Source organism: Cydia pomonella, chromosome 1 (assembly GCF_033807575.1).
Source record: "Cydia pomonella isolate Wapato2018A chromosome 1, ilCydPomo1, whole genome shotgun sequence".
Lineage (NCBI taxonomy): Eukaryota > Metazoa > Arthropoda > Insecta > Lepidoptera > Tortricidae > Cydia > Cydia pomonella.
The window spans coordinates 37,934,732-37,955,982 of record NC_084703.1 but is presented as its reverse complement, the minus strand read 5'-3'; the positions used below and the strand labels follow the sequence as shown (position 1 = coordinate 37,955,982).

At 37.4% G+C, this 21,251-nt stretch overlaps 1 protein-coding gene across 1 annotated transcript in view; it reads left to right on the top strand.

Annotated features, from left to right (window-relative positions):
- Nucleotides 1-6,215: 6,215 nt before the first annotated feature.
- The window catches only part of LOC133522358 (arginase-1), a 42,210-nt gene continuing 27,174 nt past the window's right edge, over nucleotides 6,216-21,251 (top strand). The window contains exon 1 of the mRNA XM_061857677.1: nucleotides 6,216-6,352. Coding sequence (XP_061713661.1) covers nucleotides 6,312-6,352 — 41 coding nt within the window. The 5' untranslated portion in view covers nucleotides 6,216-6,311. The remainder of the gene's footprint in view (nucleotides 6,353-21,251) is intronic.

The window sequence follows — 21,251 nt, the reverse complement described above, 5'->3', positions numbered from 1 at the left end:
ATGGTAATGGTTCAATTAAGATTTCGTATACCAAACTATAATTGCGTACTTTTCATGTGTGAGCCACTCAACAATAAGATTTCATTTCGATACGCTGTAGTCAACTGTAAAAAAATGACCAATCACGTGCCGCCGCACTCCCATAGACAAGACTAAACGGAGACGCGGGGCGCAGGACGCGGGGCGGGAGTCGCGCGTTTATGTCTAAATTTTTGTCAACTGAGATACTTACCAATTTTCATTAATGATTTAGGTTTTATAGTAAAAAAAGTATTACTTTAGATGACTCGTAGAAAATAGTACATTGTGCAACGAGGGGGGTAAGTGAAAATTGGAACACGAGGGTGGTAATTCCCGACAACCTCAGGCTGGAGAGAATTAAAGACCCAAGTTTGCAACATTCTTACCCTCGGAGTTACACACAATATTTTTCATCAAACTTACGAAGAAAAAACTAAAATTTAAGCGAAATTATTTTTAAATACGGTGAAAACATTCGTCCGCCATTTTGTAATTTCTTGACAAGTTAGGCATTGAAGGCACAGACCTATTCGGCATTCAGCCACGAATGAAAATTTATGTACAAATATTTTAAACTGCTGTTAAATGTTAATTTTATTATTGAAAAATAAAAACTACATTAAAATATACCTTAAACAAAACTACATAAAGCTAAAAAGGAAAAAGATTAAAAACTAAAACTACAACTAAAGTTATAAATAAAAATTGGCTCCAGCTCGGTGCCTTGTGCCAAGGTGCCTAGAAGGCTGGCGGCATTGCCGCGCAGGACAGCAATGCCAATGCGTTGTGCGAGGTAAGAGCCAGCCCTCTTGTCACCCGTTGCCTCCACGAGGCGCTTCGAAAGCTCTTTGAAAATGTTGTAAGCGCCAGGTCCCCATGGCCCAAGGGTTTCCACCCCAAAAGGCTTAAACATATAGCCAGAGTCAATGGCTGTATATTTGCGCCGCTTGAGGTGTTCAGCCGCGTTGGCGGCAGCACCAGCTCTGTTTAACGTTCCTGAAAGATGGGACGGCGCAAGGGTATCCACGCATGTGGCATCCCAAACCAAAGGCCGTCCAATCTTCCAGGGAACGAGGGTCATGCCGTCCGGCCTTTTCCCATCATCTCTAGCTAAACCAGAAGGTTCCAGAACCGCCGGCGCCCCAGCCGTGACGAGAGCTCGGCGGAGAATGTCGTTCAGGCTCGCGTGACGTGAAGAACGCCCAACGCTCCTGGAACAGGATAGGCCGTGGATACCAAAACGCGTTACGTTCGTACCACACTGGCATCGATGAGGAGCCACACAAAGGCACCCCCAAGCGCAAACACAAAGAAATTCTAAAAGAATTGGTAGACAGTAGTGTGCCTAGGTTCTTTGATGGCAATGCCTGCAACCATGAACCGGATTCCCATCTCGTTGCAGCAAGGAGTCGAGCGCGCTCTGTGGTGCTGGTAGACGTTTCGTACAGATTATCCCGTACCAGCAGACAGAGCGGCTCGTCCCATTGGTGCTGGCGAATGGTGAATGGCGAGTAGTGGGCAAGTTCGAATTAGGGCAGGCTGTTTTCCAGCTGTCGATAGCCTCCGGCAGGAAAGGGACGTCCAAGTTAATAACGGGGTCATATTTTAGAATTTTTCGAAACAAAATTTCAATGTTATGCGCTGAAGAAAGAAAAGCAGAAGTTTGTCGTATCCCAATACCACCATGCCTAATTGGCAGCGAGGCTTGGGACCACTGAGAGTTGTCAAAAGTAATGTTAAAAATGGACGATACTGTAAATTTTATTTCTTGATCCAGTTTTTCCAAAAGGTTGGGATATTTTCAAAAATGACTACAACGCAGAACATAAGTAAATTTGGGCACAAATAAACAAAATTTAATTATTGTGTAAGCCATATGAGGGTTAATAATGAGCAAGCGATCGGAATAGTTTTTAAAATTTTGAAGCTGATTATTAATGCGATTCGGGAAGGCTTCGTCCAGGATTGGTGAACCTAGGAGGTAAAGTGAACTTTTATCCAATACTTTGATGTCAGGAGCTGATGCTGAATTCTGATATAGCTACATCTTTATGCACGCATTTGTCGGAAAAAAATATTTCGCACTTTGAAAACACAGGCCAATTTCAGAAAACTTTTTTATGAGAATTCGCATATCTTCAAATACCTCGTCGACGGTACCTCCCAGGGTACCATCGTCGAGGTACCAGGCATTAAATTTAGAATTAAGGCTTTCCAGGATAGGTTGGATGGCAAGACTAAAAAGCGCGGGACCCAAAGGATCACCTTGTTGACAGCCCACTGATGAATATAAAAGGTTATTATTAAAAAGTAATTTCTTTGACTTGGATAAGTAAAGCGCCTCGGTCGACAGAGTTGAATGCGTTTCGTACGTCAACTTTCAATACGACCTCGCCTTCTTTCTTGGTAACAAAAGAACGTAATGCGTGAACCGCTGCCTCACACCCGCACCTGGAACCGAAGCCTAATTGAACCGGTTGAAAGTAAGCTCTCAGTTTATCTGATACCGCCTTGCAGCATGATTTGGCCGCTAAACGGCGATAGGTGGTGCCAACTTCAATTGGCCTGATCCCGCCGTCCTTTTTAATCAGGGCGCAAAAGTTGGCTCCGTACAGGATGTTTAAAACTTCCGTGTTAACCTTACCCTGTAGCATGAAGTTCACTAAAAAAGGTAAATCTTTAAGAAGGACATCTCCTGCTTCACCGCTGGAGTGGCCAAGCAGGTCTTTAAGGTGCTGTGGAGTTAGACCGTCTAGACCCCCAGCTGAACCGTTTGGAAAGGCGCAAATAGACCTAAAAACCTCATCGGATGTTACCTGAAGGCAGGGATCTGTTGGGCCAGGAGGATCTGGTAGCAAAAGATTGTCATCCGGATTAGGGTGCTTACTTAGTAGGGCATTTAAGGTATCAGATGTATCAGGAGCTATGGCATCGCTGGAAAAAAGAAGGTGCGCAGCTCCTTTAATATTACCTTCCCCTATTTTATTTTCTACGCTTCGCGCAACTGAATAATTGCGCTTAAAGGCGGATCTTGTTAAGTCGGAGACATCATGGGGATTGGAACAATTTTGCTTGATCCGGGACGTTAGAGAAACACCTCTTTGCGCGTCTTGTTTGGCGTAGAGAACTCTGTAAGGGAAGGTAAGTAGGTTTTCCCAGCTTTCCTTAGAATTCAGATTCACTGTGGCATCCAAATCATCTGCAAGTTTCTGGGCAACTGAAATTCGAGCGCCTCGTGGGATTCTTTTAACGATTGGAATTGATTGTTTAAGTTTGCTTAAAGTTTCTGAAATTGACGGATTAATATTAAGAGGGGGGCTTTTGTGACCGTTGTTGTGTCTTGTGTGTGGGGGACCGGAATATAACGAACGGGTGGCGTATTCCTGGGTGGGAGTTGAGTTACCGTGGGCACGACTGATGTGAATTTTAAGACCACATTGCCCTTTGAAAAAGCGGACTTGAGAACAGAGTGGGCATTGTATTTCAGTAAATTCCAGGGATAAAGTGGTGGGGACGGCATTATTTGCACGTGGTGGCGGCATAGAAAACTTATCACAAAGAAAATAAATACTTACGAATAAAATAGACACTAAAATGAGCTGTTAAATTAATGAAATTAAATAATTTTAAAAATAAACAAAAATATTAAATTATAAACGTCAGTATTTTAAAAGTAAAACTAATTTATGCTACTTGGTTTGTATGAATAAGTGACATAAATAAAAAAAGCTATATCTCCCTAGGGAGTTATAGCTTTCTATTTCATAATCCATAACTCCCCCGGGAACAATATAGGGCTTTGTCCTTCAGTACACCTGCAGGAAATAAGATCTTTTTCGAGCAAGTGTGATGAAAAGAATGTATACAATAGTGATATAATCAAGCTTTTTAATCTCGTAACACGGTACTCGACTGAAGAGCTCTCTATTATATCACGATCGTATAAAGTACTATTTTCTACCCGTCGACTGTAATGGTTGAATTAAGATTTCGTATACCAAACTATAATTCCGTACTTTTCATGTATGGACTCCCACTCAACTATAAGATTCATTTCGATACCTGCGCTGTAGTCACCTTTAAAAAAAAATGACGAATCACGTGCCGCCGCGCTCTCATAGAAAAGACTTAACGGGCGCGGGGCACACCCTCACGATTGTATAAAATACTATCTAAATCAGGAAATCAGCGATTTTTGTTTTAACACACAAAAAATTATAATGATATTCGCGTTCCCGGGTACGCACTTCCACCTTGCTTACGCTTACGCTCAGTGAGAGTGAGAGAAGAACACGAACTTACTGCGCCTTAAAATAAAGCTTACCTATAGTTTTCGACTAAAATGTCTACATCCGACAGACGGCGTGTTACGTTTGTATGCGTGTGCTTATGAGTTCTCCATCAAACGTTTTCAACCACCTTTGGCTCATTTTCTGCGTCAATAGAACAATCCGACGACGTCCATCTCTGCCAATGACATTTGATCCAAACGAAAAGGTTGAACGTTTGGATGGTTTCACAATTAGTTTGTGGCTTGGTCCCGCCATTTTGGCCCTCTTTCCCGAGCTCGCATGCGGCCGGGCCGGCCTCGGCCCGCGCAGCGCGAAGAAACAGCCGCCGCCATTACGCACGAATAACGACGGATTTTACGATCGGGTAAAAGCCACATCCCTTTGTAGTCTTCTGCGGCGGAAGGCGGCTCCAGCCTCGCCCTAATAAAAACCCCAACAAACATCTACGATGCTATCGAGTTCCGCCCGACTTTTGTCAATCACGCCTTAGATAAGATTTTAAAATCGTCTTTGAACACTTTCCGAGCCTTTGTTCCTGCGCTGTTCCTCATTCTTATTTATGAGGTCGGGCCACCTTGAATAAATCCTTATAGCATCTGTTTGTGGCTTAGTTTGTTTGGTCGTAAAGGGAATTGCTACCTTTGTATTGATGGTACCTTCTCCCAGGTCTAGAAGTAGGCAGATACAATGCGTACTTATATGATTGTCAATTGATTACTTTTAAAGAATATGAAATTGAAACATTTATTTTAAGTCTGATTAATGGATTCGCGCTATGGAGGTTCTGCACAACACTCAATAATAATACATAATCTTTTGCATTCAATTCATTCACATTTTTAGAATTTAGTAGGTACTTAATGATGCCAAACTTCCAATGAATGGCTAGGATCTAAACTAGAATTCCAACAACAACAACAACCCCATTACTTACCTTCACTGCGAATATTTGTGTGTATATACATATTTGTTGTATGGGGAATGTTCTCGCTCGATAACATTTCCTATAGTAAACGAATAACGTTCTCGAGAACGGCATAATTCATATACAGGCGTAACAAAAATAGTGGGGATCCGTTTAAGAGGCCGGTATCGATTTTGATAGATTTAGCGCATTAAATTGTACACCTTTTGTTAACTATTAAAAATAACAAGTACTGGTTTTTATTAGCACGTCTTGTTATCTTTCATTTTAATAGATCAAATTTTAGAAAACCGACTCATTTATTTAGTAATGATTTTTTTTCTGATGGACGTTTAGGTAAACGCGCGTAAATCAGTGATTTTGTCGATCTTATTTGTAAATTTCGTAAAGTTTGGACTGCTAAAAATGGTAATTTTGTATTACACATATCCTGTACTTCAACTTTAATAAACGATATTTTTGTTATTATACATTTGAAGTAGTGTAAACGAAAGTTAGACGAAGTCAATTTTCTCCAGGAATTACTTCAAAACAAGTGACATTTTCTCTGAAAATCGACTTAACTTCAACGTAATTTTTATACTTAAACAATCTACAACATTTCCTGAAACTGTTCTTATACATTTTTTTGTATAAATTACTACCATATTTTTTTGATGAATTTTTAAAAACTGTCCCTTCTCGTCTCATATTACCGGGGACGCACGCTTGCGACCTCATTATTAAAAGGCAAGATGAGAAGACGTGCTAATAGAAACCAATACTTGTTATTTAGATATAACGTAACAAAAGGTGTACAATTTCAACGACTAAATCTATCAATTTTACATTTTTGCTCTAAAATCGTTACCGGGCTCTTAAGAGCGTACTCGGTATCGTGTATTGTTGTTACAACCTGTATGCATGTGTATTATGTGCATCAAATTTTGTAACTTGTGTTTTACCGATTCCAGGTATCTGATTCAGTTGAAATTTGGAGTAAGTACTTCCTTATTCCGATGATAACGCAATAATATGCTAACATGGAGCTGATCTGATGATGCAGTCGCAAGGCAGCGAACCGGAACTCTTCAATGGGGAAATACAAAGGTCTCGAGAAGTACTTGATAGTCACGTAAGTAATGATGATGTACAGTCAGCAATAACAATGTATGTCACAAAAAATATTTTAACAGTAACTTTTTTATTACAAACATTAAAATGAGCGAGATTCAATATAATTTCCCGCAGTCCTGTGACTACACAAATAGCGATTGCAATTATATAGTAATTGACGGCTTCTTTTGTGCCCCTGATTCTACCTGCCTTTATATATAAAACTACATTTACCGTAAGCAGTCACCGCGATTGGTCTCGTCAATATGCGTTGCCTGGCTTGCCAGCGTAATGAACCGTACTAAACGTCTCGTTAGTATCGCTTGTCTACTGATGAGCCAAAGGAGCAAAAGCTAGCTGAACATTCGTAGCTAGTTGTGTATGTGCATATTGAATGTTAATTGCTTCTGCGTGCGAACTGTCATCAGTGACTGATTTCGATATGAGACTAACGAATGCGTCGTTTTCTAACGCCGGGAGTTCGATACCAAACACGTTTAACGTCCAGAATCACACAACGTGTAGATATACACCTACACACATATAGTAGACCTATCCGGTCCTTTCCTTACACTATTAACACTCCACACCGATATCTTTTATACCTGGGAAAAATAAATGACAAAAAGATTGGCAATGACAATAAATTGGGTACAACTTAAGCTCTCAGAGCGCGTTAGACCCCCCGGCAGAGGCTGTAGATCAATAGTATACCAACAATCAGGTGGAGGTTAAGGTGACATTCGAACTGTAATAATGTTGGAGCGTTACTGCGGCGGCGCGTAGCAGCAGCGGTAAAATTGTAGCTGCCACAGAACTATCACGATTTTTTAACAGATTGATTAACAGTGACATCGCCCATTTGCCGGTAGAGGAACGCCGCAACAATAACAATTCATCAGCAAAGGTAACATTCAGATCGCGACCGGCATTCACGGTGTTGCAGTCAACAAGATAGTAATAGAGTAGGTGTGTAAGTACTCGTAGCTCCTAATCTCTTTGGAACTGATTTTCTTTTTAGCCTTGTTCATCTTTGTGCACAAAGCTGCATTAGTCTCGTCTTCTATGACTTGTATCTCAACCTAGTACTCTTTCGTGTTCGCATAAATAAATGCCTTGCCGGGTTCTCAACTGAGTGTTCCTTCTTTGACATTAACAGCTAACTGAATGTAACTGAACTTGAACTTGTAGAACGTAGTGATTGTATGCTCTTTGGCAGTCAATTCCCTGTTAATAGGGTTGTTTCCATCTACAAATCTTACGGCAGAATTGTATCCCAATAAATTCTTTTGGATTATAAGAACATGTTAAACTACTTTTAGGGGACCTGTAATGACCATATTTTTGTAAATATTGAATTTAAAATATCTTATGGCACACGTCACGTGACCAAACTCGAAACGTCATTGAAGATTCTTATGACGTCACAACTCTCGGATTGACACTGTTGACAGTTAGGCGATAAACAACAAATGACAAATGTCAGTTGACAGTTCGTATCTTCTACGTGTGTATGTAGTTATGTGTCAAACCGTAAACTGTGACGTCACACAATTTTCAAACAGCGTTCTGGGCGCGAAAGCATCTGTCAAAATATCTTTTGTTAATTTAACATATTTAAAGCCGTTTAAGTATAAAAGTTCAATTTTAGGGCAACTTTTAGTTAATATAGAACGTAATACAAGCGTTTCAAAAAATTGTAAATAACCCTATTGACATTGAGTTGATTGATTGATAGTTGACATATTAGTCGCGATTATATGAAGTGTGGAATTAAAAGGAGGAAAATCTCTTATGGCAGAACCAAAAAACATATAATCACTACGTTTTAGGCAGAACTATTGCAAAAGTGACCAGCAGGGGGGGAGGACACTATGAAAATAGTTTACGTTAGTAAAGATGGTGGCGATTTCTATAATTCCATTCCAGACAACCTACTTTTGCGTAAAGTTGACTTTCGATTATGTAACTACATCACTAGATGTCACTACAAATGCATATAATTTTAAGGCATGAATACAACATTAAGAAGGTTGCATATACCTCGTTTGTCAAGACCTTTCCTTATTTATAATGTTGTTACCTAGCAACTGTTGTTTACGGTCAGACAGAAATAAAAAAATGTCGTAAACAGATATATGAGCTTATTTGTTCTATATTAATTTTAAAGTGGTAGCTGAGTAAAAATGACTAGAAACTCGGGTAGTTTCAAATAGGAAAATTAGACTCCTAATGTTACAAAACTTTAATGGTGTTCAAGGCAATGCCAATGTCGGGAGGCTTTATTTAGGTAATATCGGAGGCAAGAAGAAAGTACCATCCGCAAAGATTCGTGCGATTAGATTTCTATGGAGGTATGTGCGTAGACAAGACATACGATCTATGACTGAAATTCATCAGCTACAAGAAATACCCGAATCACGACTTCATTACTCATGTGTGAATTTTAAAGAATATCTGGAGCGAACTATGTTATAGGACTTGAATGAAACGCGCATATAATGCTCAATAATTCTGTTTATATTCTAAACTATAACTTAGTGTACAGCCTCCATATTTTCATAAAACAAAAAGCCATCACCCACAAACAATAGACCTGTGGTCATAGACAATACTAGACTTGATAGTAAAATACTTTATTGCTCACAACACCACCCCTCAATAAAATATTTTACATTTTACACTTCACATTAATAAACAGTTATAAGTCTATGACACTCAACAATAGACAGTTAAAGAATAACTCTAATCAAACATTGTCTTTAAACAATTACACAGCAACAACTAAACAATCGTTAACATGGTACAATTAAATTAAACACCTTGACTAAACAATAAATGTCTCAACTTCTTAAAAGCTATTCCACCCAGAGCTTTGGTAAAAATGTCCGCTACTTGCTCAGTAGTGTTAATGTACTTTAACACAATAATACCTTTATTTATCTTTTCTTTAACAAAGCTTTGTTTGATATCAAGATGCTTCACTCTAGTAAGACACCTTGTCATCTGAGCCATCTTAATTGCTGATTGATTGTCTTCATACAATACAATAGGTCCTACATGAAAACCAAAGAATGCTAAAATATCTTTCAGCCAGCATGCCTCACTTGTTGCATGACTCAAAGCACAAAATTCAGCTTCGGTTGAAGACAGACTCACAGATTGTTGTTTCCTTGTGAACCACATAACTGTGCAACCCCACAATTTGAAGCAACAACCTGTAGTTGACCTTCGATCATCACTTCCTCCCCAGTCGCTGTCAACATAGCCCACTACACTTTCGCAACATTCATACTTCAAACAGTAATCTCTAGTACCTGAAAGGTACCTTAGAATATTACACAACAGTCTGTACAACAGCATAGACGCACAACTCTGGTATCTGCTGAGTATAGCCACAACTGCAGTAATGTCAGGTCGTGTACCAGCAGCTAAATAAGCCAAGCTTCCAACCAGGGTTCTGCACCTGCTTTCCAAGCTTACACTCTCTGGAGACTCTCTGTTAAGTACACTAAAGTCAAAGTTTTTGTCTATAGGCAAAGATAAAGGTTTACAGTCATTCATACCATAGTTAATTAACAACTTATTTAAATATTCTTTCTGAGATAAAAAAGTACACTGTTTCTCCAAATCCTGATTTAAGTACTTCAAAACCTAAGTATTTATTTATTTTACCCATATCCTTCATTAGGTTATGGGCCCAGAATGAAACGCGCATATAATGCTCAATAATTCTGTTTATATTCTAAACTATAACTTAGTGTACAGCCTCCATATTTTCATAAAACAAAAAGCCATCACCCACAAACAATAGACCTGTGGTCATAGACAATACTAGACTTGATAGTAAAATACTTTATTGCTCACAACAAACTACTAACGGAGCTATAGAGTTAAACGAAATTACCCCAAATTCCCCTAACGTACAAGATCCTAGAGACATTACTTCCGGAATATCTTGAATTCAAGTTAAGTTAGCTGTTAATGTCAAAGAAGGAACACTCAGTTGAGAACCTGGCAAGTCATTTATGCGAACACGAAAGAGCACTAAAGGTCAGATTGAGATACAAGTCATAGGAGACGAGACTAATGCAGCTTTGTGCACTAAGATGAACATGGCTAAAAAGAAAAACAGTTCCAAAGAGATTAGGAGCTACGAGTACTTACACCTACTCTATTACTATCTTGTAAACCAAATTGAAAGAATTAAACATACTTACGTTACTATTAGGTTTTTAATTTCATTTCATTCTTTTAAAACCTTTTCTACATAGTAGTAGGTCTACTTGGGAGGTTTACATGTATTTTTTTTTTTGTTTTGATTTCTTGTAACGTATAAAACATTTTTGTTACAAGAAACTAAACAAAAAAATAACTTGTAAACCGACCAAGTAGACCTAATATTATGTAGGACGAAAGTACACGTACGGATGCATATGTAGTTGTGCACGCACACATACATACTTAACTTGGGGAAGAAATCAAAGACGGCGCTTTCAAATGAGTTTCAATAAAATGCTTAAAGAGGGCTCTCTTTACCTATATACTTATTTTGCTCTTTGGTGACCAGCTTTCAGGTTTAAATAATAGTTCCTAATCTCTCCGGTGGCCCTAGGTAGGCTCAAAGAGCATATAATCACTACGTTTTAAGAGACGGGACTTCCATACTAGCGAGTGGAATCCCTTTGTTTCGCAAATCATTACCAAAATGTACGACAAAGAACTGTCAAAGAACCATAGTACCAACATAAGCAATTTAAATAGTGTAGTACGCTACACGCTTGAGTTTCTTATCGATATCGATAAAATGGGGAGGGTTGAAATATAGACTCTTGTCTACAAATTTTGTACTCGAAATCAAGTTAGGATCGAGTCCACATTTAAGTTGTATGTTATATAGTGGATAGTTCTATGAGTGGACTAATACGTGGTCGAGCTTAATGTGGACTCGATTTTTTTTAGAACATCTTGTTGTTATTCACTACTAGGAAGGATCAAAGTAGCACTTTTTTTCCCTACTAGGAGGGATCACTTTTTTCCTCGTTTTGCATACTTCTTAGGTTAAATTATTTAATTTATTTACCATTAATTAAATTTATTTATTTATTTGTACCATAATAATTTCCTCACAGGTGATGTGAAAAGCAGTATGTAAATTTATCACGTGGTAGCAAAAATATTTCCACCTTAGGGTGGTATTCCACCTATCCAATTTCTTGGTCCAATGTCATTGCGTCTCACTCTGTCATTAATCAAAATGTGAGACGCAATACACATTGGACAAAGAAATTGCATAGGTGGAATATCACCCATAGGCGTTAACATTGAATCCCTCACTACGCTAGGATTCTATTTTAGAATACCTCGTTACACTCAGATTGTAATTATAAAATCCTTTACTATTTTTTTTCTTTATTTTTTTTATTAAAAGCACTATTTTTCAAATGATCTGCAGATATATGTTTCAATAAATGTAACTTTTCTATGGGAAATGTATCAGGTCTTTGTTCCCACTGCCTGCATCTGAAAACATACAGCCTTGGTTATGTACAGTTTATATTCCGAGTGTTTGCTAATGAGATGATCAACTGATTATTTAGCGCTAATATGCATCTATAAATCAAATCATATATGGTAAATAATGACCATTAATGCATAGATGATAGATAATTTTCCACTGAAAATCTTCGACGAATTATTTTTGTGTCATATTGCATGCAAGTTCTCAGGAAATTTCACATATTTTATTTAATTACTTACACTGATATACAAATAAACATACAATTATCGATAGTTTTAGTACATCCCTAGTTCACAACTAAAAATAATATAAAATATCTAATTTTCGATGTGTTTAAAGCCTGCTGCACCAAAATAAGGTCAAAAGTATCTAAAGCAATACGTACCGGTCTTTATCCAAGGGAAATTTCGTCATAAAATCCCTTTTTTCGTGATTTTCTCGAGTGGCACGCTTGCCACATATTTCACACTTAGTAAACCGTTTTCTCGGTGGCATTGTAACAAACTCGTTCTTTACTCTGATCACGGTTCACTATTTTCGATATTTTCACTAAATAATAAAGAAATTGCACGAAATACCCGAACAAAACATTGAAGCCTTCATAACAAACAAAACAATTAGGCTGACAGTTGACTTGATGTAAACTTGACAGAATAAATAGCACTGACGTTTTATTTTTCTTCGTTGGCAAAGATTTGCGAAACAAGTTCCATACAAAACTTATTTTGTTCCTAGTTGCGTCAGCCTGGGTAGGCTCATGGATTACATGAACCGTAGAGATATAATAATATAGAGATGAAATGGGGGAGGGGCAACAAATAACCGGACCAAATTACGTAGGTTGTTTTGGGTATGTTGCCAGGAATGTTAAAATGTGTTTTTAATTTTGTCGCATTGCGTATGTTCTGTCCCTCACAGGCGCACGCGTATAGCACATCTATATAAATACTAGGTCTATGACATTTTATTTCGGTGTATTGTGGCGCCGCCTATTTAATGTTTTTTGATGGACACTTTTCTTACATAGAGATGTTCCTCCTCTCCATAGGGAGCGTGCATGAACTATAGGAGGCAGCACAGGAGCCGTCAGATTTTTGGCGCGAGGCGTAAATGTGATGTTTATTGTTCCAATGTAGGCCACAAGATGGCAGAACCTACTATGCACAAGAAAACACGTGACGTGTAAATTTACATGTTTATTGTTCCGATTCAGGCCAAAAGATGGCAGACCCTCCAACGCGCACGGTCCCTTGTCACTTGGTAAAAATCAAGGAGATTGGCCGTTCTGAAACGCCGCAGCAGTAATACTGCGTCAGAAACACTGCCGCGGTTGCAATCCGAACGTCACCTCAGTAATCAGCTGGGCGGCAGGATTGGGGACAAATTATTGCGGTGATTGTTTGGGCAGTCCCATGCAAAGAGTAAATTAAATATATATGAAGTCCCATGTCCAGCAATTAATAAATTTGAGACTCAGTATAGGTTTGTAGCGAACGAAACGCAACTGTCACTGGCGCACTCATATAGAAGAGTGATAGAGAGAGAGAAGCTACGCTACGCTACGCAACAGTAACGAATGGTATGTTGGTTAAGTAGCCAGGGGGCCTAACCAAGATGATAATAGTTTATAGAAAACGAAACGAAACGCTATTGTCTCTATATCCCTATTCCATATCAGTACTACAGAGACAGATAGCTTTTCGATTTGTTTCTCTGCGAACGATTGTCATCTTGGCTAGGCCCCCAGACTTCCTACGCTGCATTTTCTCTCGAGTCGGACCACCCTAACTCTGCATGGCATTTTCTATGGTAAAATATGTTAATGTTATCATTAACGTTATAATTTCTATGAAAATATGGCATTTCTCACTTTATTTTGTTTAAGACGGTGGTAGTTATAGCTTAGGCGCACTCTACGGTTTCTTGTGAAATTTTGTGAGCAGGTTCGATAATTATATGGTTTTATTCTTGTCAGTGCCAAACGAGCGGAACAATGGAACAGAATCACTAGTCATAATAGACAGTAATAATATGTGATTGTACAGTCAACCAATTTGAATCCTAGGCCACTATAGAACTTTGTCGCTTTAACTAGTCTATACATGACATGCATCACTCAATAAGCACTGTCGTAGAAGTCATTATGACATGGTTCTATAGTGGCCTAGGAATCAAATTGGTTGACCGTACCTATGTACAATCAGCATCAAAAGTAACGGATGAAACAACGCGCCAAAAGTATCTGATATTCCGGATAACTTTTCCAAATATAGATAAATTTCTAAAATTCACGCTCGAAAGTATATCTTTTACAGTCTTTGTTGCTCTATATTAGAGACATCACTTTTTATTAAGCTGTTACAGAATGGTAGAGACTTATGAAACCTTATTTGATCCGCTACTTTTGATGCTGACTGTACCATCAGCCGTAAAGGTGCATGGCGACTTTATCAATTAATCCATTCATTTTTTTTTTATTTCTCCATACAATTTCTCAGCTCAATGTACACTTAATGTTTCCAATTTTAAAAGAATCGCCTAATCAATATCCTTAGCTCTTTATATTTAAAAGCGTGCTTGCTTTGATATACGCCGGCGTCGTGGCCGTGCAAACTGCCAACGCCTGAGGTTATGCGTCTTCAAAATAGGACAATTAATTTTATGCTACATTACACTTGACGCCGGTCGGGGCGTCCGCTTGTGACATCTGACGTAAAATGTATTGGCGATATGCTAAACAGAGGAGTCAAAGAGACAAATATAGAATATTTATGAGTTTTATGATTAAATATAAGACAGAGTTGGACCAAGCTAACTCTGCACTGATTTTACAATGACAAAGTGTGGGAGTGCCACCACCATACACGTCAAATATATATGAAAATAGTATACTTATATGACGTTAATTATGGCACATTGCACAAGATATTGGACTAATCCCTATGACAGTTTTTTTTTTTACAGTGAACCTGGAATATATATCTTCACCACACCAACTGGTAAAAGCCCTCTTGATTAATCAACAACTAATGAGAAAGTTGCATTTTATCCATATGTGGGACAAAGTAGTCAGATACAACTTTTGAGTTGTTTCCTTATGTTACGTGGTAGAAATGATGATTTTTTATTACGTTCATTTGGATTTGTATTGGTTTGATTTTTTTAGTTTTGCATAGTTAGTATTTTCCTCGCGTTGGTGTGGTGAAAATTTTTGTTTTTCACTCGGAAGCAAAGTTTGTTTAACCCTCGTGCCTTGAAACCCTCGCAACGCTCAAGATTCTACTTCTCGAACCACTGGTTACGCTCGTGGTTCAATTTTGAAATCTTTAGCTTATCAATATTAGCACGAGCGGTTAAACAACAACTTTGCCTACTTGTAAAACAAATAACTATTTTTTTTACACACACGGTTATAACAAGTAGAGCAAGCTAAGTTGGCGGCAATTTTGATAGCCCAACCTGTGCAAGTGTTATTCAAACGTCATAATTTCATAGGAAGTTCATGTTTAAAACAACACTTGCACAGTCTGGGCTACCAAATCGCTGCCGACTTAGCTTGGTCTAACTCTACCTATAATACTTATTATTCACTTCCCTCGTATGTAACTTGTAACGTAGAAATAGGCTTTCCCTAGTTAAAACTAGTTTTCCAAACCAATATGCAGCCCAGGTTTGGCCCTTAGTCGTGGTAAAGGCATTAGGTACATCCGAAAATTCGAGTTCTGGTGAATAATTAGAATATATACCTATCTACTGCCGAAACAGGAGAATCAGTTAATCGCCGAAAGCACCAAATACCCGTCCCTCTCTAGCAATAAACATGCAAGAGGGACAAATACTTAATGCTAGCAATAAATTTGCTACTGGGACTGGTTGCTCCAGTAGGTACTTATTAGCAAGTTTATTAGGACCATCCTTAACTGCTGAGATGTACGGATAGGTGGATATACCCATCTAATTTATATTGCATTTATTCTCGTGTGTCGGTTACCATTTTTATGACCTATATTATAGATCAATAACTATTTATACTAAACACTTTAACATACATTAAGGCTTACGGTGAGCATGACGTGGCATGACTCGCATTTTGCGTCTCATGCGTTTGTTATTAGTTTTCCTTATTAGGTAATTTAAGCATAGAACGGCAAAACGGGGAAAACAATGCCTAGCTCTCGTAGTAACTATGGGAAATCTTATTAACATAAAAAACTAGCTTTAAGTAAATGCTACATATTGCCAATTTTCTTTAATTAGGTACTTAGTTACCTACTCATATAAAACAACTAAAGCCAGTAAATCGCGTGTAAGATACCTACTAAACATTATTTATTGTTAAAAAAATACTTTAAATCTATTTTTAAATGCCATAGTGGCACATCATGCCAATTATAGTCTGATTTTGTGATATAGCGCTAATGTATAAGTATAATTTTGTTTAAAATTCGTGCATATGGCGCGTGTAAAATTCATCTCGAAGTTTCAATTCGAAAACAACGAAACGAAATGTGTATTTTACACGGGATACGTAATTTGATCTGTTTAAAGGGTTTCATATAAGTCTGTACCTAAATAAATTTAATTTATGATCTCTCCATGGTAATTTCCGTAGGCACTTAGGCAGGCATATTTACAAAAATAAACGTGCCAAGACTTCAAAAATAAAACTACAGGCAGTAACCATTACTCAAAATGTGTTTATCTAATCTATGATTTGGTTGTGATAAACTACCGTATTGTGAGCACCTTAAATCTTCAATCGATTTAGAAGACAGCAGTAGCGACAGGACTACGTATGTCCAGTGACTGGTACGTTTCAATGCCCATCTTTGGTTGTTAACCCTACTTCCGACTCTTCCGAGTTGACCTGAATTCTTTACTCATGCTTAATCTTAGTTAATTGCATCTCTACAGATAGGATGCTTCGCATGAAATTGTTCCCATTCCAACCATCTCAGTATAATACAGTCGTTAAATATTAATATTAATACGGGACAGTTTGGAAAGTGTTTATGTGTTTTAGCTTTGTCGTAAAGTAACTAAGATATTATTTTTGGGATTTCATACAACTAACCTATAACACAATTTCTGCTATTATATAGGTTTTCTGCACTTGCATCCCTGATGTTTGAGTAGTAATATGTACAGGTACTTATGTAGGCGCCAACATAAAAAAATACTAGAAATAATATTTAAAAACCATTTGAAAATTTATAATAATTGTTCCGTTCCTTATTAGTGTTAGTGATGCTTGGTAGCAGTGTTGGGCGCAATCAATTATTTGTGTAATTTTAACTATAAATTAGATTACATGTAGGAATTATTTGTAATTGATTACATGTCGTTACAACTACTTGCAATTAAGATTACTTTGTAATTCGTAATCGAAATTACATTAATTTATAATCAAAATTACTCAATTACTTCTTGATAGGTAAAGATAAGCAAATTTAGTACTTTAGTACTCTCTTAGTAAACAAAAGTACCTAGTTGGTTACTAAATTCTGTTACTGCAATAATCTTTATCTATATAAAATATACGAACGAAAGTTGAATAAACTATATATTAAAATAAAGTACACAAAATCAGGAATTACATATGATTCAAAATGGCCTCCTCTGGCCTTGACACAGGCCCTCAAACGACGAGGCCAGTCATCAATAGCGGCACGCACGATTGTCATTTCTAATTCCGTCACTGCCTTAACTATGGCCCGCTTGAGGGAGTCAAGATTTGTGTGGGGTTTGGCTCAGGCTTTCTCCTCAATAACCTGCCATATGGCATAATCCAGGTCCGGGCTGGAGGACGGCCAGTCTTCGTGGGCAATTAAGTCAATTTTGTTCCTTTGAAACCAGGCTTGAGTTGTTTTTGCCTTATGTGCAGGAGCTGAGTCCTGTTGAAAGACCCATGGCTGGTTTTGAAATAGGGTGTGGCTTAAGGGCTTCTCTATTGGTTCGAGAACGGTTTCCTGGTAAACTTTTGCCCCAGTTTTCACAGAAATGAACCTGTTTTAGCCCTGAGTATGACACACCCAGCCAAATCATCACATAATAGGGATGATGGCCTCGTTGCACCCTCGGAACAGCCGCAATCGCCTCTTGACTGTTTTTTGCATACACTCTGTCATTCTGGCGGTTACAACATTCTTCAATGTTAAAAAAATTTTCATCTGTAAATAGTATTTTTCGGTGGCTATTTTGTGCGAACCGCTTCAATAGCACGCGACTTATCTTTAGCCTCATAGTCTTTAATCGTCCATTAAGCAAATTACCTTTTTGTCTGCGGTAAGCGTGTAGTCCAAGGTCTTCATTGATAACTTTTTTTAGGGAGCTTCTCTTCACAGGCATCTGTATTGCCAACAACTTTTGCTTCCGGGCGGGGTTTCTTGCAATTCTCGCCTTCACTGCCTTTATTAGAGCTGGGGTCCGAACGGTGCGTGGTCTTCCGGACTTCTTGCGGTCAACGAAGTTTTGAGTACTATTGTATCTATTAATTGTGCGATAAACAAATTGTTTGTTGATTTTTAGGTTTTCAAGCAACTTCAAAATTATGTTTGGCGGGTGCCCACATTTGTGCAATGCAATTACTGCGATACGATTCTCTTTTAGGCCCCAATTCATTCTAGATACGACGAGATAAGCGTTATGTGTGGTATATAATTATAGCTCACATTATGTTATTTTTTATTTTTTCGGTAGCATTTGTTTTAACGGAAATAAAGAGGTTGCAAATCGAGTAATAGAACTTAGTAACCAACAAGGTAATAATCACTTGCGGCCCACCATACAAAAAAAATGCTATTTGAATTTGAAATCAATAGTGTAAGGAATAAGGTTGAGTTTCTTTTGTTTTCAAATGAAATGAAACAAAATAAATGCAACTGTGTTCCAATTTTGAAAAGTTTAAATTGCATTGAACTAATTTAATTAGTCCTATGGGTAGGTCCGTGGTCCTTAGGAGGATAATATCTTTTCTATAATTTTCTTCATACATTTACTTAACCTCACACCATATAAATTAAAAAAAAATGCCCGGTTGCTGCTTCATGGACTGATCATCTGACAAAACCTCGTTATAAGGGCAATACTATAAAACATATAATAAATGTTCATATTTTTTAAGAAGTCCCTTTGTAGAAAATTTTGTCAAACTAACATACCTTTTTTTAAATGTAAAGGCAAACTTGTTATGTTAAGATCAACTTAAAATTTGTTCATTTTTTTAACCTGATTTGAGAAACAAAGATGAACGTAAACATTTTTTTGAGTAAAAGTAATTTGTAATCGCATAAAGTAAATTATTACAGATTACAATTACAAAATGTAGTTATTAATTCGATAACTAATTACAAAATGTAGTTAATCAAAGGCTCAACTACTTTTTCCTAGTAATTGTAATTTGTAGTTAAAACTACATATTGTAATCATAATCGGTAATCTGTAATCCAACTACTATTTGCTCAACACTGCGTTGGTAGTATGGGTGTAAATCCAACATGGTGACTGGAAATGACTAGCACTGATTTTTACCTTATCGAAACTATTTATTAAAATGTCACTTAATAAGTGAGACATGATTTACTGAGTTATTTGAACTTAACAGATTAAACATTAAAGGTACTAAATCCTGGCGTAATAAAAATAATTGTACCTTAGCGTTTTTTCTTAAAAATGAAATCGATAATTTGAAAAATTATAACGCCTGCAAAATTGTAATAGCAAGCAAAATATAAAATGAGTAAAACTTGGAAACCAAAAATAAAATGACTCGTATTATAATTGAATATGAAGGTACAAAAAAGGTACAAAAATTTGGCTTTTATAGAATTTATCAATAACCACGGGAACATAGCGTAATAAAGTACACCCGCCATTCTGACTGTCAGGATGGCGGGTGACCTGTTTTTTGGTGATAACTTTAAGTACCGTGAGGTACAATTTTTTTTAAAGAAGGTACTTAATAGTACAAATTAGGTACAAAAATATGGTATGATTTTCATTTAATTTTATTTAGGTACACCCGCCATTCTGACTCTCACCGGCCAAAATTGTTGGAAAATGGAGAAAAGCGAATTTCGTGTGTTAATTAAACATTACGATGTTTTTCAACACACTTGTGAAACTAGTTTTTTTTTTCAAAACAGTAAAAGTACAATTTTCAAAATGGTGGCTTATAGTTTTAACATCGAATAATTGCACCTAAGCGTGCTGGGCTTGTAGGCACTTATTCGCCAGTTCATTGAATTAAGCTACCAACACGTTTTCCAAGAAAGACTGGACGTTTTTGCTGATTTTCCATTAAATAAAAGTTTCATATGCGGCCAATTATTTTTCACCCGATTTTGATGGTAAAAGGCTATCGTTCTCGACTCTTGCCTCAATTAAGTCAATTAGTATTACTGGCAGCGTTGTATGTCTATGTGGCAGCGTCAATTTTATGTGTTCTTCATTTTCAATGCTTGAAAATGACATTTTCGTCAGTATATAAACTAAAAACATGCAAAACTATTCCAATTTTATGACAACTACGGAAAATGGCTGGCACGTTTTATTTTACGCATGATTCCAATGCGCGCGCAAGGCAAAGGCGCGAACGAAATCGACAAACAGCCAATTTAAAAAAAGCTAATATTTTCGTATTTCTATTCGATGGATGGAGATCAAATCGATAAAATGTTATGTTTATTCATTAATGTAATTTACGAGATAATTTAATCTATAAATTATGTTTGGTGTGATAAAACCTCTGTGAACTAACATTTGAAACCTTATAGTTGGTTAAAAAAAATGTATTACTCGACCAAATTAAGAAGGCTCCGTTTCCATGCATATTATTAGCAATCAGTTACCTTCTTAACACAGTCGGATAATATAATGAAAAAGCACGAGTGTTATAATATCCTGAAAAAGCACGCGTGTTTAATATCTAGGACTATGAGCCAAAATCGGTGGAATAAAAACGTCGTTTTGAGCAACTGTGTTGAAAAATATTATGGGGAATCTGCTCCTTCTCATGGAATGGTACATAAGTGGTTTACAGAATTTCGTTCTGGACGTACCCCTATCAATGACGCAGAACGCTCTGGAAGGCCGATTGAAGTGACCACTGATGATGTCGTGAATAAAGTTCACGATATTGTTTTGGATGACCGTCAAGTGAAGATTCGTGAGATAATTGAGACTGTACACATTTCATCTGAACGAGTTTTTCATATCTTGCGTAATATTTTGAATATGAAAAAGCTTTCCGCAAGATCGGTGCCGCGTTTGCTGACAGCCGATCAAAAACGACTTCGTGAAACAACTTCCGAGCAATGCTTAGCCAAATTCAAGCGTAATCCTAATGAAACGTGGATCCATCATTATACGCCAGAGACGAAAAATCAGTCAAAACAGT